The sequence below is a fragment of the Theropithecus gelada genome, chromosome 2 (genome assembly GCF_003255815.1).
Source record: "Theropithecus gelada isolate Dixy chromosome 2, Tgel_1.0, whole genome shotgun sequence".
Taxonomy (NCBI): Eukaryota; Metazoa; Chordata; class Mammalia; order Primates; family Cercopithecidae; genus Theropithecus; species Theropithecus gelada.
In genome coordinates this window covers 71,358,031-71,381,867 of record NC_037669.1, presented here as the reverse complement: position 1 = coordinate 71,381,867, position 23,837 = coordinate 71,358,031, and the positions used below count along the sequence as shown (strand labels likewise).

The 23,837-nt window shown below is 38.8% G+C and overlaps 1 protein-coding gene across 2 annotated transcripts in view; it reads right to left on the bottom strand.

Annotated features, from left to right (window-relative positions):
• Positions 1 to 11,248: 11,248 nt before the first annotated feature.
• FAM19A4 (family with sequence similarity 19 member A4, C-C motif chemokine like) overlaps positions 11,249 to 23,837 on the bottom strand; it is a 191,937-nt gene continuing 179,348 nt past the window's right edge. For both annotated transcript variants that reach the window (XM_025377022.1, XM_025377023.1), the window contains exons 5-6: positions 18,492 to 18,616; positions 11,249 to 12,599 (exon numbers count right to left, since the gene is read on the bottom strand). In XM_025377022.1, coding sequence (XP_025232807.1) covers positions 12,588 to 12,599; positions 18,492 to 18,616 — 137 coding nt within the window. In that variant the 3' untranslated portion in view covers positions 11,249 to 12,587. The remainder of the gene's footprint in view (positions 12,600 to 18,491; positions 18,617 to 23,837) is intronic.

The following is a 23,837-nucleotide window of genomic DNA, read 5'->3' as shown; positions in this document are numbered from 1 at the left end:
CTGTTACAGCTCTTGATACATATTATGTGTGATGTAACACTGTACCCCTGTAATTCTTGTTAGATATTATCTTTCTGTTTAATATTGGCCAAGCTGATACATGAAAGACTGTTCAGTCTGGATTACTCATCAAGAACTGCAAACCTCTAGCCTTTTTCTATTTCTTTTGTGAATTATTAATACCATTTGTTCACTCTTCTTTCTTCAACTTTTAAGTTCTGGAATACGTGGGCAGGATGTGCAGGTTTGTTACATATGTAAACATGTGCCATGGTGGTTTGCTGCACAGATCAACCCATCACCTAGGTATTAAGCCTAGCATCCATTAACTATTCTTCATAATGCACTCTTTCCCACTGCCCCACCCCCAACAGGCCCCAGTGTGTGTTGTTCCCCCATCCATGTGTCCATGTGTCCATGTGTTCTCATGGTTCAGCTACCACTTATCCATGAGAACATGCAGTATTTGGTTTTCTGTTCCTGTGTTTGTTTCCTGAGGATAAGACCTTCCAGCTCCATCCATGACCCTGCAAAGGATATGATCTCATTCTTTTTTATGGCTGCATAGTATTCCATGATGTATATGTACCACATTTTATTTATCCAGTCTGTCATTGATAAGCATTTGGGTTGATTTCATGTATTTGCTATTGTGAATAGTGCTGCAATGAACATATACATGTGTGTACCTTTATAATAGAATGATTTATATTCCTTTGCGTATGTAACCAGTAATAGGATTGCTGGGTCAAATGGCATTTCTGCCTCTAGGTCTTTAAGGAATTGCCACACTGTCTTTCACAATGATTGAACTAATTTACACTCCCACCAACAGTGTAAAAGTGTTCCTTTTTCTCTACAATCTAATCAGCATCTGTTGTTTCTTGACTTTTTAATAATTGCCATGCTGAATGGTGTGAGATGGTATCTCATTGTGGTTTTGATTTCCATTTCTCTAATGATCAGTGATATTGAGCTTTTTTTTCATGTTTGTTGCCTACATGAAGTCTTCTTTTGAGAAGTGTCTGTTCATGTCTTTTGCCCACTTTTTAATGAGGTGGTTTTTTCAAGTTTCTTGTAGACTTGGGACATTAGACATTTTTCAGATGAATAGGTTGCAAAATTTTTTCTCATTCTGTAGGTCATTGGTAACTCTATAGTTTCTTTTGCTGTGCAAAACTCTTTAGTTTAATTAGATCCCATTTGTCAATTTTTTCATTTGTTGCTATTGCCTTTTGTGTTTTCATCATGAAATCTTTGGCTGTACCTATGTCCTGAATGTTATTGCCTAGATTTTCTTCTATGGTTTTATAGTTTGGGGTTTTACACTTAAATCTTTAATTCATCTTGAGTCAACTTTTGCATAAGGTGTGAGGAAGGGGTCCACTTCCAATTTTCTGCATATGGCTAGTCAGTTCTCCCAGCACCATTTGTTAAATAGAGAATTATTTCCCCATTGCATGTTTTTGTCAGGTTTGTCAAAGATGAGATTGTTGTAGGTGTGCAGTCTTATTTCTGAGTTATCTATTCTGTTCCATTGGTCTATGTGTCTTTTTTTGTACCAGTACCATGCTGTTTTGGTTACTGTAGCCTTGTAATACAGTTTGAAATTGGGCAGCAGGATGCCTCCAGCTTTTTGTTTTTCCTTAGGATTTTAAAATCGTTTCTTCTAATTCTATGAAAAAAATGTCAATGGTAGTTTAATGGGAATAGCATTGAATCTTTAATTTACTTTGGACAATATGACCATTTTCACAATATTGATTCTTCCTATCCATGAGCACGGAATGTTTTTCCTTTTGTTTGTGTTCTCTCTGATTTCTTTGAGAGTGGTTTGTAGTTCTCCTTGAAGAGGTCCTTCACTTCCCTTGTTAGTTGTATTCCTAGGTATTTTATTCTTTTTGTGGCAATTGTGAATGTGAGTTCATTCACAATTTGGCATTCTGCTTGCCTGTTGGTGGTGTATAGGAAGGCTAGCAATTTTTTGCACATTGATTTTGTATACCAAGACTTTGCTGAAGTTGCTTATCAGTTTAAGAATCTTTGGGCTGAGATGATGGGGTTTTCTAGATAGAGGATCATGTCATCTGCAAACAGAGACATTTTGACTTCCTCTCTTCCTATTTGAATATCCATTATTTCTTTCTCTTTCCTGATTGCCCTGGCAAGAACTTCCAATACTATGTTGAATAGGAGTGGTGAGAGAGGGCATCCTTGTCTTGTGTTGGTTCTCAAGGGAAATGCCTCCAGGTTTGTCCATTCAGTATGATATCGGCCATGGGTTTGTCATATATGGGTTTATTATTTTGAGGTATGTTCCCTCAATACCTAGTTTATTGAGAGTTTTTAGCATAAAGGGATGTTCAATTTTATCAAAGGCCTTTTCTGCATCTATTGAGATAACTATGTCATTTTTGCCCTAGTTCTGTTTATATGATGAATCACATTTATTGATTTGCATATGTTGAATCAACTTTGCATCCCAGGGATGAAGCCAACTTGATTGCAGTGGACAAGCTTTTTGGTGGACTGCTAGATTTGGTTTGCAAAATTTTATTGAGGATTTTTGCGTTGATATTCATCAGGGATACTGGCCTGAAGTGTTTTTTTTATTGCTGTATCTGCCAGGTTTTGGTCTCAGGATAATGCTGGCCTCATAAAATGAGTTAGAGAGGGGTCCCTCCTTTTCAATTTTTTGGAATAGTTTCAGGAGGAATGGTACCAGCTCTTCTTTGTACCTCTGGTAGAATTCAGCTGTAAATCTGTCTGGTCCTGGGCTGTTTTTTGATTGGTAGGCTATTTATTACTGCCTCAATTTCAGAACATTTTATTGGTCTATTTAGGGATTCTATTTCTTTCTGGTTCAGTCTTGAGAGGGTGTAGGTGTCCAGGAATTTATGCATTTCTTCTAGAATTTTTAGTTTATGTGCATAGAGGTGTTTATAGTATTCTCTGATGGTTGTTTGTATTTCTGTGGGGTCAACAGTGATATCCTCCTTGTTTCTGATTGAGTCACTTTGATTCTTCCTTCTTTTCTTTTTATTAATCTAGCTAGCAGTCTATTTTATTTTTTCAAAAAACCAGCTTGTGGATTCATTGATTTTTCTCTTTTGAAGGGTTTTTTGTCCCTATCTCCTTCAGTTCCACTCTGATCTTGGTTATTTCTCGTCTTCTGCTAGCTCTGGAGTTTGTTTGCTCTTGGTTCGCCCATTCTTTTAGTTGTGATGTTAGGGTGTCAATTTAAGATATTCCTAGCTTTTTGATGTGCGCATTTAGTGCTGTAAATTTCACTCTTAACACTGCTTTAGCTGCATCCCAAAAAGACTGGTACATTGTCTCTTTGTTCTCATTGGCTTCAAATAACTTCTGGATTTCTGCCTTAATTTTATTATTTACCCAGGAGTTATTCAGGAGCAGATTGTTGAATTTCCATGTAGTTGTGTGGTTTTGAGTAAGTTTCTTAATCTTGGGTTTTAAGTTGATTGTGCTATGTGGTCTGAGAGACTGTTATGATTTCAATTCTTCTGCATTTGCTGAGGAGTGTTTTACTTACGATTATGTGATCAATTTTAGAGTAAGTGCCATGTGATGAGAAGAATGTATATTCTGTTGTCTGGGGGTGGAGAGTTCTGTAGATATCTCTCAAGTCTGCTTGATCCAGAGCTGAGTTCAGCTCCTGAATATCTGTTCATTTTCTTTCTCGATCTGTCTAACATTGTCAGTGGGTGTCAAAGTCTCCCACTATTATTTTGTGGGAGTCTAAGTCTCTTTAAAGGTCTCTAAGAACTTGTTTTATGAATCTGGGTGCTCCTGTATTGGGTGCATATGTGTTTAGCATAGTTAGCTGCTCTTATTGAGTTAAACCCTATACCATTATAATAATGCCCTTTCTTGTCTTTTTTGATTTTTGTTGGTTTAAAGTCTGTTTTATTAGAAACTAGAATTGTAACTCCTGCTTTTTTCTGTTTTCCATTTGCTTGGTGAATTTTCCTCCATCCCTTTGTTTTGGGTCTATGTGTGTCTGCACGTGAGATGAGTCTCTTGAAGACAGCATACCAATGGGGCTTGACATTATCCAGCTTGCCATTTTGTGTCTTTTAATTGGGGCATTAGCCCATTTATATTTAAGGCTCATATTGTTATGTGTGAATTTGATCCTGTCATCATGATGCTGGCTGGTTATTTTGCAGGCTTGTTTATGTGGTTGCTTCATAGTGTCACTGGTCTGTGTACTTCAGTGTGCTTTTTTAGTGGCTGGTAATGGTTTTTTCTTTCCATATTTAGTGCTTCCTTCAGGAGCTCTTGCAAGACAGGCCTTCTGGTAACATATTCCCTTAGGATTTGCTTGTCTGAAAAGGATCTTCTCCTTCGCTTATGAAGTTTAGTTTGGCTGGATATTAAATTCTAGGTTGGAAATCCTTTTCCTTAAGAATGTTGAATATTGACCCCCAATCTCATCTGACTTGCAGGGCTTCTGCTGGGAGGTCCACCATTAGTCTGGTGGGTTTCCCTTTGTAGTTGATCTGACCTTTCTCTCTGGCTGCCCTTAACATTTTTTTCCATCATTTTGACCTTGAGAATCTGATGATTATGTGTCTTGGGATTGATCTTCTCATTGAGTATCTCACTGGGGTTCTCTGGATTTCCTGAATTTGAATGTTGGCCTATCTTGCTAGGTTGGGGAAGTTATCTCAGATGATATACTGAAGTATGTTTTCCAACTTAGCCCCATTCTCCCCATCTCTTTCAGGTACCCCAATCAGTCATAGGTTCAGTCTTTTTACATAATCCCATATTTCTTTGAGGTTTTGTTAATTCCTTTTCATTCTTTTTTCTCTATTCTTGTCTGCCTGTCTTATTCCACAAAGATAGTCTTCAGGCTCTGAGATTCTTCCCTCCACTTGGTCTATTCAGCTGTTAATAGTTGTGGTTGCATTGTGAAGTTCTCATATTGTGTTTTTCAGCTCCATCTGGTCACTTATGCTTCTCTCTAAACTGGCTATTCTGATTATCGGCTCCTGTAATGTTTTATCATGATTCTTAGCTTCTTTGCATTGGGCTAGAACATGCTCCTTTAGCTCAGTGAAGTTCATTATTACCTACCTCCTTAAGCCTACATCTATCAATTCATCCATTTCAGCAGCCTCAGCCCACTTCAATGCCCTTGCTGGAGAAATGTTGCAGTCATTTGGAGAAGAGGCACTCTGGCTTTTCGAGTTTTCAGTATTTTTGCATTCTTTCTCATCTTTGTGGGCTTATCTACCTTCGATCTTTGAGGCTGCTGAATTTCAAATGGGGTTTTGTGGGGTCTTTTTTGTTAATGTTGTTACTTTCTGTTTGTTTGTTTAACAGTCAAGCCACTCTTCTGTAGGGTTGCTGCAGCTTGCTGGGGGTTCACTCCAGACCATCGTTGCCTTGGTCCCTCCCATACCTGGAGGTATCACCAGTGAAGGCTGCGAAACAGCAAAGATGGTAGCCTGTTCCTTCCTTTGGGAGCACCATCCTAGGGGGGCACCAACCTGATGCCAGCCAGAACATTCCTGTAGGAGGTGTGTGGAGACCCCTGTTGGGATGTCTCACCCAGATAGGAGAAATGGGATCAGAGACTCACTTAAAGAAGCAGTCTGGCTACTCCTTGGCAGAGCAGGTGCATTGCACTGACCACCCGGCCTCCTCAGAGATAGGAGCCTAGAAAGATTAAGTCTGCTAACCACAGACATAGCGGCTGCCCCTCTCCACTGCGAGTGGCAGCACCAGGGAATGATGAGAGTTCTCTCCCTAGAACCCTGGCTGCAGTTGTTGAAATTCCCACAGGGACGCCCCTCCCAGTAAGGAGAGATGGATTGGTGTCCCACTTAAAGAAGCAGACTGGCCATGATCAGACACAGTAGCTGTGCTGTGTTGTGGGGAATTCCTCCTGGTCCCCAATACTGCAGCTGCCCCGCCCCCTGGGAACTCCATCCATCTCAGGCCATTTCCAGTCTGCCGCTGCTGGCCAGCTGGAATTCCAAGCCAGAGAGTCTTACGAGGTGCTATGGGCGTGGGGCCCACAGAATGAGGCTGCTTGGCTCCCTGGATTCAGCGCCTTTCCTAGACAAATGCACAGAATCTCCTGCCTTGCTGGAATTCCTGGGATTGGAGTATGCAAAACTCCCAGGTTTCCCTAAATGACCCAGTGAGTGGGTAGGCAGCCACTCCACCAAGACTCTGCACAGCTCTGTGCTTTGGACCCAAGGCCCTGGTGATATGGGCTCATGAAAGGATCTCCTGATCCACTGGTTGCAAAGATCCATAGGAAAAGCATGGTTTCCCAGGAAGGGTCATGCAGTTATTAACCACCTCCTTTGGCTGGGGGTGGGGGTTCCCCTGGCTCTTTGCCACTCATGGGTGGACCATCACCCCACCCTGCTTTTCCTCACTCTCCCTGGGTTGAGCCATCCTCCTAGTCAGTCCCAGTGTGAGAACCTAGATACCTCAGGTGCAGAATTCACTCACCGTTTTGTGAGAGCCATAGATTGCAGTTGCTTCTAATCAGCCATCTCGACCCCTCTCATGTTCACTTTTCTATTGAGATGTTCATCTTTTGCTTACTGATCTGTAAAAACTTTCCATATATGAATATCACTTTTGTCTGCCATATAGGCTGTTAATACTATTGCCAGTTTGAGTTTAGTTTGGTTTATGTGGTTGTGCCATGTACAAAGTTTTGTTTTTTCTGTAGTCAAATCTATCAATTTTTACAAATTAGCTATTGGGCAGATCTTCCTTCCAAGCCCTATTCTGAACCTGAATAGTTCCCTGCTCTCTTCTTTCTCCTTTTTGTGTTTGAGGTGTCAGGAGGGAAGAGAAAAACCAACATAGCTCTTTTTAAAGAAGAGGAATGGAGTAACACATGAGAAAGGTCTTTAAGATTAGTTTTTCCTAATCTTTTTTGTAAAATAAGAGCCCTCCAAAAACCCATGCAAATCCCTCACTACTTCACTCACTCTGACCTAAGCCAAATGCATACGTGGCCAAATCAGAGCCATCTGCATGGACTTTCCACAGGCAATATCCATTTCCCTTGGGAATGTCAGACACAGCATCTTTCACAGATTCCCTCCTCGGTTCCCACTCCTTGTCTGTGCTCTAGTAGTGAATCAGGAAAGACAGTGATTGAAATAGCTTATGGAAGCATCAAATACCAGTTTTTCTGACTTTGACAGTTTCAAGAGTTGTCGCTTTTTCTCAAGCTGAAACCTAGTGGTTTTACCTTAGTTTCTTTGCTGTGGCACTCAATCAGTTTCAGTCCTCTGTCAGATATATAGCACTCATACATATTTAAATATTCCAAAGTATTGTCCTGATTCCTATTTCAACGCATGCCCCCGCTGAGCTGACCTAAGCATTCCACTCTATTGACTTGTGTGTATGAGAGAAACTATGGATTATTTTTTATGTTTTCTTTTCAGTTATCGCAATAAAATAGCAAGGGCATGATTTTATTTTCCATGCTGTGAATGGCCTATAAAACACTGAGCACTGAACTTAATACATGTAACAAAGCAATGGTGAAGATGCAATTGAAAGAGAAGGCAGAGAAGTTCAGAGACCCAACTGAACTTCTGAGAATAGTATTTCAGACTTGGAAGTAGAAGACCAAAGTTTATTTGCTTGCTTCCATTTCTTGATCATTAATTATACTTATTCAATTAATAATTCAGTGTCCTGAACTATTTTGATAACTTCTCATTAAAAGTATCAAAGCTGATAATTAAGGAATGAGTCAGAGACCTCATCCACAGAGAGCAAGGGCCCAAATGAACAACAGAAAAGATGCATCATTTTACATTCCTAACATGTAAGTGGGCTATGAATATTGATAGTACCAAATAGGAGAGACAAAAGTATGAGCTTGCAGAACCCTGCTTTCTTCATAGCCAAAAATCAATACTACAAAGATGCCCAACATGCTTCAGTAACTGTTCATCAATTATTTACTGGGCTCTTTTGTTCTAAGTTTCTGTTTACAAGATTACTTTGTAATTTAAAATGATTGTTTCCCTTAATATGGCTGCTGAATGGGGCTTGAGTTTTTTTACAAGATGAACCTGAAAGAGTGTGTGTGTGTGTATGTGTGTGTCATCTGTCATCTCATGTTTCAGATTAAATTGGGATAACCCGTGTTCTGCATCTTTCTTTCCAGTGGTGCTCTGATGTCCACCAGATAGGTATTACAGGCCAAGGCACTTACTTGTCCATGAAGAAAGCACATGAGTTTTCAACATTCTGCCACATTGACAGCTAAGGGCAACAGGAAGCAATGCTTCTTGAGTGTTTGAATTTGTCCTTTCTTTACTTTCTCAAATTTCTCACTGACTTGGAAACAAGGAAAAAACATGAAAAGATCTAGTCTTACCTGTTCTCAATTTTCTATCAGCAGCATGCACTTAAACCGTAAGCCCCAGTTTTCAGGCAAGGCTTTTTGGTTTTTCTTTTGGCATGAAATGACTAGTTGGACTACAAGTTATTCATAAATGATACACAACTTTATTAAGAGCTGATTACAGTCCCATGGGCATTTGTAAATTTAACCAACTGTGGATCAAAAATACTTGGGGGGAAAAAAGGTTGGTTGTGTCTATACTGAACACGTACAAACCTTTTTTCCTGTCATTATTCCCAAAATACAGTATGACGACTATTTATATAGGATGTGCATTGTATTAGTATTATAAGTAACCTAGGGATGACTTAAAGTTTATGGGAGGATGTGCGTAGGTTATATGCAGATACTACGCCAGTTTGTTCAGGCTGGACTGCTTCACTAAATGTCAAAGTTAGTCAACAGACTAGCACTGGATTTATCCTTGGTCAGTGGGTCCCTAATAGTGCACGAAGAATTTTGTGCAGAAGCATTTTCCAGTTTATCTGTGAAATAGGCATTTTTGGTATGGTGTTTCCATTGTCATTTTCAGGAGTCAATGCTCAACCTTGTATACACACCAACAAGTTCTTGCAAAAATTCAAATGCAAGAAGCTGGCCAAGTAGAGATGGTGGTGGATGAAGGAGTATATAGAGACCCATAAAAGGGGCAGCTTCTCTGCATCCAGTAGTGATGTGAGAGAACATAGGCTGTTCAATGTTGCCACATGGGCTTGTTTAAGCAACCTTGGAAATCCACATAACATATGCTAGATTGTATCTGCTCTTGTAATCAAGTGCAGGCTTAGCTGTTCACCACTTATAAAACCAATAACAAGGATGAAGTGTAGTGAAAGGAAAATGATTCTATTTCCAGAGCTAGCTGTGGGGAAACAGCCAGCTCACCCTTTCCAGAACCACTTCAAACTTTCGGCTGGGGAGAAGGGATTAAAGAGGGAACTTGGAATGGGAGACATGGGGGAATGGTGCTGAATACAAGGTCCACATGTCTTCTTCTGGTGGCTATCTCGAACTATTGTCTACCAGGAGCACAGATGGCTGTTATCTTAAAATGGCTGGGGTGTGGACTAACCACCTGGAGGTAATTTCTGGAATTTTGCAGCTGGGTCTCCATTCTTGGTCTCCATTCTTGGTCTGTCTCAACATTAGCCCCTGGAACTTCTAAGTAAGCATATAATTAGATAAAAGCATACAGTTAGATAAATGTGCATGGGGGAAAGGAGTACATAGTGTAAAAGGAAGGGAATGGAGTTTCAAAGTATGTTTGAGGCTCTATTTTAAGACTAAGGAAAAGTTTCTACAGTTGTTTTGAGGTTACATCTTGAGACTTGGAAGAAAGGAGGGCAAAAAAGTTTAAAAGTGCATTTTCAAGCTTGACTGCTCAGTTACACTATCAGGTAGCCTCTGGCATGAGGAGAGGGGCAAGTGATCTGCCAATGAGCACAGTGGTATACGTAACTTACAGTCAGCTTATAGTCCAAGACCAACTACAGAGCAGTTCAATATTTTTAATATTGTTCCTGGCCAGGTTTCCTTTAAATAAATTCTTTAAAATACAAATATTCTTTTAAATGCAAGCAGAAATTCAGTTATGATTATTTTACCCATTTTAAAAAAATGGGTAGCAACATGATATTCTTCATCAGTCTGTTGACATTGGGATAGTGGCAAAGACTGCAGGTGCTGGATGCAAACAGAATCTGGCTACAGATTTAAGGCTACCCCATCACCTGGACACCTAGAATACAGAATAGTATTTTAGAAGTACTCTCAAAGAAAAATCTAGAATTTTCTGTATCTCATCATGACTCTCATTGTATAATTTCCAGTAATAACTCCCTGTGTGAGTTTGGGTTGGTCTAATATCTTGTAGGTCTTAAATTCTCCTCTATGAAATGGAAATACTCATAAATATCTCCCAAATTGAGTAGAAAAATAGGTTTATAGAGGGACAGAGAATTTTGCCAATAACTCTGAACAGCCTTGTAGAGGCTCCTTAAATGTAACTTATTAACAGAGTTTCACCTTTCCAATGTGGAAATGAAGGCAAAGGGGTATATGGTTTGGAGCAGCACATCCAGACATGAGGGAGAGAGAGAAAAATCTAGGTAGTTACTGTTCCTTTATAGAGACTTTGGCTGTGTCCACACAGATACAAGCAGCAAAGGTTTCTCAGGTGTTGAGACTACATGTGCCAGTCAGAGTCCTAACATGCTGTGACCAACAGCCTCAAAACTGTCCTGGTATGTTTGTTTTAAATTCTGTAAAAATACCAAAAATTCTCTTACCTATTTCCCTGCAGGAAAGGAATGGGAATGATAACATTAAAATGCTTCTCAAAGCAAGCCCCATTTCAGGCCTTACTTTTGAAACAACAATGGATGAAATGGCAGCTTTGAGGCCTGCCATTTTCCCAAATGGATCACTGATTCCCTGGAAGTGGTTTACTCACCAGAGATGTACCTAAAGGTGAAGTACTGTCATAGTTACTTAATCTTATTTGGGGTACGAGATCAGACGCATGGGCTAAAAAATTAAGTCACTGTTTCATGTATCACAAAATTTATATATATATATATTTAACTCAATACTAAAGGGAGCAAAGTATGCATAAAACATCACGAGTGTACCTAAGCTTAATGCTACATAGGTTTGGGAGAAGAAACGAAGCCACCCAAATGTATGTGCCAACTTTGCGATATAGTTCACATCCCCAAAGTTAAGTGTTATTTTTAAAAGGAGTTTTTCATGTTTAAAATCTGCAAGCCTAGGTAGGATGTTAACACAAAGTCTTAAGGCATATAATAATCACAAAAACATGTATGCCATCAGCAGGATGAATTTTTTTTACTTATTCATACAATCCTAACAAATGTAGTAAGCATCTAGTCAAATTCAAAAATTTAGCCAACAAATCTTTCCATTCCTTCTGCAAGAATAAAATCAAATAACCATTATGCTATAAACAACATTAAAGTATTGATTTATTTTCCCCCCATAAATGTGAAAGGACAGGGATAATTAACTTGGTGCACAAACTATGTTTTTGGTATTTCTTAATATATAAAATTCATCCCATATTTTTACAGTAGTATGTACCTTATACATTTAAAATCTGGGTCAGTCATTCTTCATCTGTTTCATACATTTCCACGTGACAGCATCTGAGAATATGTGGAGACATGTCTGCTGCAAAATCATTAAGCCAATCAGGACTCAGATTTTAAAGAAATAAGAAATAACACAGAAATAGGGAAAGAGCCAACTTAAGAAGAACTCATTTACAGTCTAAAAATTCAGCACTGAAAGACTCCTGTCTAGGAGTTAAAATATTTTCATATAATTGGCATAAACTTGATCTAAGAAATAACCCTTGATCTAAATTGAGATTTGTTTATATTTTAAATGATTTACCTACATGACTACACAAAAGCCATAAAAATTCCAACAAGTTTTATAAATATGTTCTGATAGAGCTTTGGTTATAAAATATTGGAATTGATATGCTTCCTTAGCACTTAGTAAAATGGTACATTGAAGTTAAAACGCTCTCATTTTCTCTCTGCTAACTGGACAATGGAAAGTAAAAATACAATGACACACAATAATCCAACTATGTCCTTCTATTCTTCAAGGATTATAAAATAAATGTTCGTTACCAGTTAACCAGTTGATCTCTAGCAGTAATTTTCTCCACCAGTTAATCTACATATGCAAATATGTTTTGCCAAAATCTTTTTAGACCCCTTTAAAACCACTTTAATACAAGGGCAAAAGGAAAAGTCCAAAAGAGGAACAGAATGAGGACCCTTTGAAACATACATCTAAGTTCTTTTGTAAAGGCAGAAAGAAAGTGAAGAATGAACATGCCCTTAGTGGTGGTCCATTTTGAAGACTCTGATTTGCTCTTCTCGGATGTTGGAGGTATGCTCCTTGGGAATCCAGATAGGATGTCAAATGTGTGGTGGCTTGTGGTTATAATTCGATGAAGCAGAGAGGGCTGGGCCAGTTAAGTGAATGCCACCTCTCACAGCTCTCATATACAAATATGAAGTTGCTGAAATCCTAGACAATTTTCTGCAAAGGGGCCAGGATGGGAATCCAAGCAAAAGTGCTCCGCATCCTGCTGCCCCTCCAGGATTGAAGCACACCTCTCTCTTCGCTACCGCGTTACCTAAAACAAATCAAATAAGGGAGCATTCAACAATCCATACCCACCAAAATAACCATTCCTGCCCCCTAGACCAATAAGGTCCTGACTGTGAATAGTTTATCAGTTTGTACATTTACCTATAACCGACCTCACCAAATCAACTGTTCAAATTCTGCTTTGCAGCCTAAAAGCAAGAAATATAAAGAATACATGCACAAAGACTTCCAAAAGAGGGTATTATGCAGTCTGGCTTTGTATTTGTGAGGTTATAAAAATCCCATCTGATTAGGTACACTCATCGCCCATCAATTCATGCATGCTGAGCATGCTTTGTTAATGGCACTAAAAATTTTTCAAATGGTTGATTAAAATCAGTGCATGTCAAGATAAAAATGTTGCCTTCATTTTTTTTATGCAGTTAATTTTCACTTTTGAAAATAGGTTATTTTATAAAACTGTTGTATTATCCATTAAAAAGTAGTGGTTGTATTTTTCATTTTTAAACATCCAGGCTCATTGCTTATGATCTAAGAAAATAGAACAGCAGTTTCTATAGTTGATTGGTCATATAAGAAATTTTATGTGTTAGCCAATATACCAGTTCAGGTGGGAAAAAAAATAGCATAAGACTTTAACATGCCTACACCACAAAAATATTTTTTCAAAGCAAATTATTTGATAGTACAGTCACTATACCTGGGCTTTAGACCCAATCAGCTATGTATGCAAACCTCAGCCTTGCTATTAACTGACATATGGCCTTTATGTATTCAACAATATTAGTCCCCTTTTGTTTATACTGGGTAACTACAGCAAACTAAACAAAACCCTGCCCTCATGGAGCTTACCTTCTAGGGCAGGGGCTGGAAAACTTTTACTGGAAAGGACTACATACGGTAAATATTTTCAGCTTTGCCGGCCATACAGTCACTATAGCAACTTCTTAACTCTGCCTTTATTTCATTCACAAAAGTAGCCATAGACAATAAATAAATGAATGGGCATTGCTTTGTTCCAGACTTTATGTATAGATGGTGAAATCTGAATTTCATATAATCTTCATGCATTCTGAAATATTCTGCTTTTGATTTTTTCCAACTACTTAAAAATGTAAAACCCAGTCTTAGCTCATGGGCCATACAAAAGCAGGCCAAGGGCTGGATTTGGCCTGTAAGCCACAGTTTGCTGATCTCTATTCCAGAGGAAGAGGTTGGACAAACAGGTAAAATTAATAATATAGGCTATGGAGAAAAGTAAGGTAGTGTAATAGAGGAAAGAAAGGCTGGTGAAGGGAAGGTAGAGGGCTGCTCTTCTATACAGGATGTCAAGGAAGGTTGAAGGAAGTGAGGGAGGCCTGACTCACTGGGAAGAGAGGAAGAGGTAAATGCAAGGACTTTGGCCTTTTTCTGAGGTTCAAGGAAGAGATGAGAAATGCATGGCAAGACTGAACTGTCAAAGAGTTGTGACAAATAGGACAAAGATGTAAGAAAAAGAGGAATCAAGGACAATTCCAAGATCTTTGGCTTGAGTGACTGAATGATGGAGTTAGCCATGTTCTGTGATGGGGTAGATTGTCTCTCTTTGCCTTAATTTCTTCATCTGCAAAATAAAGATAATAGTACCTGGCCCCTACAGTTGTAGTAAAGAGTGAATAAAATACGTGACTTGAATGACACAGCCCAGTGGTTGACACATGGTTTGTACTCAGGGAATGGTGGCTATTGTGATGTTAGCTCTTTCTGGATCTATCAATGTACATCCAGGATGTAATTGTCAAAGGCAACTTATTCCCCATGCCCAGCTCATTTTGGACAACTTCACTGAACTTGGATGATAAAATGCTCTCCTTTAAAATTATTGTACTGATTACATGTGGAAGATTCATTGCTACTTCTGAATTTTGATGGATACAGGGCTACTAAGATGCCAATATTAGCTCTACTCCCATTCCTCAGGGTACCCTGAGCATTACAAGTCTGACTATAGAGATCAGGGAAGACAAAACTTCAGGGTAAAGGAGTCATCTGAGCTGGACATTATTAGAAGAGGAAGTGAAAAAAGGAGGCAGCAATGGTATGGGGAAGTACATGGCCTGTACAATGATTGGCAGTGAAGGCCCATTTAAGATGCTTATAATCTGTATTTTGCATCAGTTTCCAAGGGGGATCCATTGATGATCTCTCAATAGGGAGGGAACCTGGGCAGGGAGTTTACCCTTGATGCAGAGAAAGCAAGGTATAAGTCAATTAAGGGTGAGAACAGGTAGAGAGCTCAGTTAGACTAATGGTTCCCTCATACTGCCTGTTCATCACACTCACCCTAAGAACAACTGTTTTAAAAGCATGGTTTTCTAAGCCCTATCCTAGACTTTTACTATACCAGAATATCCTAGAGTTAGAGTTCAAAACTGTGCTTTTTACACATTCCCATGATAGCATTAAATTATTATTATATTGACAATGACCCATGGTGATGGCCCAAGAGACAGGTAGTTTAGAGAGCCATTTGAGGAAGATACTGAAGACAAAACTGTTGCTTCCATTCTGTAGAAATTTTCCAATATGAAATATTGGAAATATTTAGACAATAGAAACTTTGAAAAATGAAGTAAAAGAATCAAGTAGGAAGTCTGCAAAGAGCTACTGAAAAAAATATACTGTTCTCCAAAGCAGTTTTTCAACCTTCATACTATTGACATTTGGGGTCAAATAATTGTTGTAGAGGCTGTCTGTGCTTTGTAGGATGTTTAGTAGCATCCCTGGCCTCTACCCATAAGATGCCAGTAGCATCCTCACAATGTGTGATGACCAGAAATATCCAAGACATTGCCAAATGTCTACTCAGGGGCAAAACTGCCTCTGGATGAGAACTACTACTATAAAGACATAGCTTTTCACCCTTAGTAGAGGATTCAAAAATAAGAACATTAAAAAGTCTAAAATGTTTCAAGATTCAAAGTGATTTGCTTCTGCTCACAAACAAGATATGGCAAATGCTTGGCTTCGATGCTAAGAAGACATCATACCCTTGTTAGAAGGCTTAACAATGGCAACCCCAGAGAGTGAAAAACTCCTTAGCGCAGAGAATACAGCAAAACCCAGATTTCAAGGCAGGTCCATAGAGAGGGTCATATTTTCCCACAAGAAGCAGTAGCTCTAGAGACGCTGAAAACTATGTCGGCAGAGTAAACTCAATGCCAGTATTTTATACCTGGAAAAGATGACTAGTTAGGGAATTATCCTCTCTCTTTTCATATCTTCATCTAAAGCTATTAGTATTCAAGTTAACTGCCAACTATTTTCATATTTGCATTTAAATGGAAAATAAAATTCTGACATAGCTGGCTTACTGGAGACCATCTTACTTTAGCCTTTCTGTGTTTTGATGCTGCTGTGCATGAACTGTTTAAAGAAAATGGAAACTATTTTGTTATATAGTTTAGTTAACACATCCTCTAGGGAGACAATTGCTCTGCTTTTCTAGGACCTCTGTCTTACCTGTGGTGTAAGGTCAGTAACAATTTTAAGAAAAAGATACAACTGGAAGCTAGTCACAGATCCACAAATGAATTTACTCTATGTGCATAAGATCCATAAAAGACATAAAATGTTTTATGCAGTTCAAGTCACACTGACTTGGATTAATAAAGGAAACAAAGTTTTATGACTTCAAGATTATTCTCAAGTGACATATCACTAAAAAAGCAGCCCAAGTATCATGATGGCTTGGGGAACTGTATTATCTTTCTACAACTTTTCAAAGTGCTAAATGAAATGTCACTACCATTGAGGATTTAGCTAGAGCAAACTTACATTCCCAGCACTGAGCCAAAATGTCCCTAAAGGTTTGCTTCCTGCAAATGCCTTCTCTAACTACACATAAATAGAGAGCCGTTCTACCAAGAGAACTACCGTTGGCTTCTGCTCATGATCTTGTTTTATATTTATATATAAAAATCAATACAAATAGAATCTTCCAAAATGTTATTCCTTAGCCTACAAGAAATATGATGAAAGAAAATTTTTATCACTGATGGATGTAATACCCTAATTCATGGGTTACTCCAAGATTTTTACTTAGGAAGGAATTAGGAAAAAATAGCTGAAACGGCCCAAGGGAAAGATAAGGAAATTATCTTAAGGCAGGGTTTGCTTAGCAAGCATGCTGGGTCTATATAGGATGGAAGTTTATTGGGAATGGCTTAGAACGATACGAGTGTTGACCTCCTTGCACCACCAGTAAATGACTCCATGGACTTCTGCTGCCCTGGATACAAAAGCAGATATCAGGTCATTACCCCAGTCATCTCAATATCAGTAACAAGGGTAAGTTAGTTGACAATTGCAATTAATGTTGAAAATGGTCTTCATTTTGACATTCTGGTTTTACCTAGAGAATCAACTGACAACTATTCCAGTGATAATCTGGGGTATAATATCAGCTAAAGTTCCCATTTAAAATGTTTTGTACAATCATATTTTCTAATATTTTGTTTTAGACTTACTATCTTTATGTTTTAATATATTTTACAAAATCTTAATATAATAGTTCATGTTCACACTTAGAAGAACAGGCCTGCTTTTGACCTCCATGGCTGAAGATGAATTACTAAGCACTTAGAGTGCTCAAAGTATTCATAAAGGAGACGACATAAGAAAGGCAAGAAGCCATTCACTGTATGTATTTCCTAAGGGATCAAAGTTCAATAGCAATGAGAACCAGAGTCACTCCATTCCAGTATGTCTAACTCTAATGATCTTAGAATGACCTTGGTCATGTCAATTTTCATTCAAGAAATAGTTACCAAGGCATTCAGCTGGCTCTGGGACTGCCAGGGCCCAACATCAAAGCTCTCCCACCAGACAGAAAGTTCTAGGTATTAAGCAAAATATGGCTAGCAATCTATATAAAATGAAACCATAATAAATGCTCAAAGATACAGGGAGCATGCATTCAATCAGGAAAGAGGTCCCTGAAAAAATGATGATTAACCAGAAAAGAAAGGATGGAAACATATTCTATGAAGAGGGAACAGCCAGTGCAAAAGGACCAGGGTAAGAGGGACTGACAAAAGGCCAGGATGTTTAGAGCAGCAAGAAGGAAGTGGAGGTGGCTCGGCCATGTTACTCATTAAAGACCAGGCAGAGGCTAGTGGACCAATTACCAGAGGGTGCCAGTGGAATATTTTGAGGTGGATTAGCTTAGAGGATGTGCATTTTACAAAATTACTGTAGTCACTGTGTAGGGACCAGATTGGAAGGCAGCAATCCAGCAGTCTAGATGCATCTCCATATGAGATGGCCGATTGGACAAGAGTAGTAAGTGCAGTGTTGAAGAATCATGGAAAAGTTGGGTAGTAAAAATCCTAAGGACAATGTAACCAACTTGATCATGGGAAGATAAGGAAGAAGGTAGGTTTCCGGCTGGAGAACTGGGTAGACGATGGTGTTCTTCAGTGACAATGAGAATTAAAAAGAGGACCATTTGGGGAGAAAAGTGTTGGCTTCTAAGTCTTGAATAAGAATCTCCAACCATTAAGTCTCCTTTAAAGCAATAGGTAGTTCTACTTGAGTAAATCATCTGGATGTGGATTCTTGCCATGGTGTTTTGATACACTGGCCTGTCAGCTCTGAAACTTTTACTTTAAATCGGGCTTGTGAAGAAGCTGAAATGAATTTAGGGGCCCTGCCTAAAATAATGAATTCTCCCACCAAATCACTGCTGTATAAAATCTGACACACAGAATGATGCTGGGAAATGCACTTTTCAAAAAGGCCAAAGCCCTAAGGTAGCACTGCCCAAGCAGGTTTGTCAACACGTAATAATGTTTTCTTGATGGCAGAATAAAATCAAGGGGAGGAAGCCCCACAGTTGATAAATTGTAAATTGTAGTTGCATTTTGTCTATACTTGCCTTCGTAGTTTTGACTTTATTGCCACTGCTACAGGACCAACCTGAGTAATCTGGCAGCACTTTACAATCCTCTCCTTCCAAACATGGATTCATGTGACACCACCATTTCTGAATCACAATGGAAGCTGGAAAACAAAGGCCAAATAATATTTGTGACACTGTTTCTTCCTCCAAAGATGGACAAAATAAAACTCAATACAGAGTAGTACACTGAGTTCAAAGATTGCTATTAAATTTACTGTTAGTAAATTTAAGGAATCTCATCAGGCATATACTCTACAAAATATTTCTTTTTTATTAAAAAATTTAAAAGCAACAGATGTTGGTGACAACACAGAGAAAAGGGAATGCTTATACACTGTTGGTGTGAAGGCAAGTTAGTACAACCTCTATGGGAAACAGTATGGAGATTTCTCAAATAACTAAAAATCAAACAACCATTCAACCCAGCAATCCCACCCCCGGCTATCTCCCCAAAGGATAAGAGACTGTTATATCAAAAAGACACCTGCACTCATGTTTATCGCAGCACTAGTAATATAAATAGCAAAGTCATGGAATCAACATGTGTCTATCAGTGGAAGACTGGATAAAGAAAATGTGGTATAGATACACTATCAAATACTACTCAGCCACAGAAGAGAATGAAATCCTGTCTTTTACAGCAACATGGATGGAACCGGAGGTTATTATCTTAAGTGAAATAACCCAGAAACAAAGTCAAAGTCAAAAGTCAGTCATTTTCACTTATAAACAAGAGCTGAATAATGTGTACCCAGAGACACAGTCATGGAACAACAAATTGGAAACTTGGAAGGGTGGGAAGGACGAGAAGTTACTTAAGGGATACAAGGTACACTATCTGGATGATGGCTACACTAAATGCCCAGACTTCACCACTATGTACCCTTAAGTTTATACAAATAAAAAATAGATCACTTTTGCAGTGGACTGCCCAACTGTAAAATAGAGCTGGTGAGATCTCAGGCTTTGTAGTGGGCTTGCCTGGGTTTGAATCTGACTGTGCCATCCTCTAGATTAGACTAGTTCTCGGACTTCTCTGTCAGTTTTTTCATTTGAAAAGTAGATCCTCACCCTAGGATATTAAGAGGATAAAGTTAATCCATGTGTAAAAGTCTTTGCTGACTTTGAGCCAGTCACAATAGTCTTAGAAAATGTTAGCTGTTATTATGGTCATCATCTTTGATTGCAGGTTACAATGGTATTGCAACTGGTTCTTATGTTTGATGGTCTCTGTTAATAGCAAAAACTAAAAGCACTAAAAATTTCCATCATACATGGTGTTCATCTCTCCATGCCATTCTAGTGAGTGGCCAGCAACCACTTAAAGTCAATTACAAAAAGCCATAGGAAAGTTGGAGGACATGGCATTCCTTCACCATTTCATATGGCTGTTGGTCACTTGTATGTCTTCCTTGGAAAAATATCAATTCGGTTCTTTTTCCTACTTTTTAATTAGGGTATTAATTTTTGGCAATTGAGCAGGTGGGTTTCTTTTATATTTTGGATCTTAACTCCTTATCAGATATATGACTTGCAAGTATTTTCTCCCATTCTGTAGGCTGCTTTTCCATTTGATGTAGTCCCAATTGTTTATTTTTGCTTTTGTTGCCTGTACTTTTGGTGTCATAACCAAAATATTGCAAAGACCAATATCAAGGACCTTTTCTCCTATGTTTTCTTCTAGAAGTTTCATTGTTTCATTTCATAGATTACATCCTTTTCAAGTTAACTTTTCTGTATGGTTTAAGTCACAGGTCTAACTTCATTCTTTTGCATGGGAATGTCTAATTTTCTTCCCAGTACCCTTTATTAAAGAGACTATCCTTTCCCCATTGTGTAGTCTCATCATCCTGTCAAAGACTAGTTGAGTATAAATGCATGGATTTATTTCTGAGTTGTCTATTCTGTTCCATGGGTCTGCGTGTCTATTTTTATACCAGTGCCATACTGTTTTGATAACTATAGCTTTGTAATATAATTTGAATCGGGGCTGTGTGCCTCCAACTCTGTTTTTCTTTTTCAAAACTGCATTAGCTACTTGGGGTCTTTTGTGGTTCTATATGAATTTTAGGACTGCTTTTCTCTCTTTGTGGAAAATTATGTTGGAATTTTGTTAGGGATTGTATCCGTAGATTGCTTTGGAGAGTATAGACATTTTAACAATATTTCTCCAATCCATGAACACAGGATATCGTTCCATTTCTTTCATTAATGTCTTACAGTTTTTAGTGTACAGATTTTTTTACCTCCTTGGTTAAATTGATTCTTAAGTATTTTTATTCTTTTTGATGCTATTATAAAAATAGGATCATTGCCTTAATTTCTTGGATAGTTCATTGTTAGAAAAATGCAACTGAGTTTTGGATGTTGATTTTGTATTCTGCAGCTTTACTGAATTTATTAGTACCTGGTATTTAAAGAAGAACTAGGCTGTGCACGGTGGCTCATGCCAGTAATCCCAGCACTTTGGAAGGCCGAGGCAGGTAGATCATGAAGTCAGGAGATCAAGACCATCCTGGCTAACAAGGTAAAACCCCATCTCTACTAAAAATACAAAAAAAAAAAAAAAAAAAATTAGCCAGGTGTGGTGGCAGGCGCCTGTAGTCCCAGCTACTTGGGAGGCTGAGGCAGGAGAATGGTGTGAACCTGGGAGGTGGAGCTTGCAGTGAGCCAAGAACACACCACTGCACTCTCCAGCCTGGGCAACAGAGCTAGACTATCTTAAAAAAAAAGAACTAACACTCCACTTTCTCTTCCAAAGAATCAAAGAAGAGAGAACACTTCCAAACTCATTTAACAAGGCCCAGCATTACCTTCATACCAAAGCCAGATTAGGACACTAGAAGAAAAGAAAATTCTAGGCCAATATCCTTGATAAACGTAGATAAAAAATCCTCAACAAAACACTAGCAAACTGAACTGAACAGCACATTAAGAGGATCCTCCACTATGATCAAGTAGGGTTTATCCTTGGGCTGCATGAATGATTAAATGGAAGTAAATCAATAAATGTGACACACCACATTAACAGAATGAAGGATAAAAATCATATGGTCATCTCCTGCAGAAAAATCAACCAAGATAATTTTGTACTGAAGGAATGTACTTCAGCATAATAAAGGCCATATATGACAAGACATGGATATCTACGCTCACCATTTTTATTCAATAGAATACCAAAAGTCTTAGAGCAAGGAGGCAAGAAAAAAATATAAAGGGCACTTAAATTAGGAAGAAGTTAAATTGTCTCTGCAGACAACGTGGTCATAATTATATATAGGAAGCCCTGAAGACTTTCCTGATAGATTTGACTCAAACTAGGCTGCCCGTGAGGTCAGAAACTCAAGTTCAAAGTTTTACAAATCCTAATAGCTACTTTTTATTGAGGGCCAGGCACCCTGCTAATTTCCTTCCTGTATTTTCTAATTTAAATGTCACTACAAACCTGAGGTTAAAAGACTACACATTAGGTACAGTGTATACTGCTCAGGTGAGGGGTGCACTAATATCTCAAATTACCACTAAAGAACTTACCTATGTAATAGAAGACCACTTGTTCCCCGAAAACTGTTGAAATAAAAAATATTTTCCTGTACTTCATAGAAATGAAAAAATTGAGGTCCAGGGGCATTAAGTGACTAGAGCAAGGTCACACAGTCTGAAAACAGTCAAACAAGCACTTGAAAAGAGGCAGTCTAATGCTAGAGCCCAAGTGCTAACACTTATATTCATACCTCCCTGCTAGAGCCCAAGTGCTAACACTTATATTCATACCTCCCTCCTTCCCTCACACATCTACTAGAAACAAATCCTTGTATGGAAGGAGGCAAGCCAGTACATTCAAACAGTTTCCCAAACACTATGTGGCATGATGAGAGCACAGGACAATTTCATTATCCATTGAATGGGCCAGACATTGTAGAATCTTCTCCATAAGTGGCCACATTGTCCCTGATTCTGGCCAAATATACTGAACTACTATCTAGTGATATCCATCAAAACAAATAGTACCTAAGTCAGGTGGATTTGTGATCTCAAGTAACCACTTGCTATTTAAATCAGGCATTGCCAACACCAAGAAAGGAATCTAGCCAAATTGGTTCTTTATTGTGCCAGAGATTGCCATGAAACTGGGATGGATGTACATAGCAGGTAAAGCCTAATAAAGTTATATTCTTGGCCAGGCATGATGCCTCACACCTGTAATTCTAGCACTTTGGAAGGCCTAGGCGGGCAGATCACTTGAGGTCAAGAGTTTGAGACCAGCCTGGCCAAAGTGGTAAAACCCCGCCTCTACTAAAAATGTAAAAATTCACTGGGCATGGTGGCGTACACCTGTAGTTCCAGTTACTCAGGAGGCTGAGGCTGAAGAATCACTTGAGCCTGGGAGGCAGAGGTTGCAGTGAGTCGAGATTGCGCCACTGTACTCCAGCCTGGGTGACAAAGCAAGACTCTGTCTCAAAAAAAAAAAAAAGTTATATTTTTTGCAGCCTCAAATATCATAACAGTTTCCTCTTGCAACTTCATGGAGCTGTGTGACTTTCAAAGCACTTTTACTTACTGTTCCTCTTTTGATTGTCCCAACAACCTTCAGAAACCAGAAAAGGGAGCCAGATAGTGCCACAAATAAAAACTAGGGCTTCCCTCAGAGTTAGTAAAGGGGTGGAGGGTGGTACTAGAATCTAGAATTTCTTCTTCCTTATCCAGTAGTCTTTCTACTGTATCACAATTTACAATCATATTTTAGATTAGGAAGTACTACACAGAGTTTTACTATACTCATAGTGTTGACCATTCATTCTTGTCTGAATACCATGGATTGGTTCCAAGTGGATATAAAAATAAATAAGAGATGGTCCCCAGCCCTCAATTTAAAATACCATCTGCAGGACTAGAAAAGTTACATAAATGTTGACAGAGCTTAGTTGTATTTACATAGAATTAGAGCTGAATTTAAAATACTTTGTCTTCAAAACTCTTCCTTAGACTAACTTTCTTCCACTCAGGAGTGAGAACCCATGTACTATGGAAAGGTATCAGAGCTTCATGAAAGATTCAAAAGCAGTCTTGACAGGTGGCCAGAGGTCCACAACTGAAGACACGAGCAACAGTGATGGTTCCACCTGGAAGCCAGCAGACGCGAGTGGCTGAAGTGAGAGATCGTCAGGGAAGCCCTGGACGCTCAGATTAGGAGGGTGTCTGGGAAGGAACTATTAGGGGCTCTCGAGGAAAATTCAAGATTAGACTTGGGTCTCTCAGCAGCAGGGAGCCAGGGAAGGAGTCTGAGCCAAGTAGTGCAACAAGGTAGAGAAAACTGGGTGC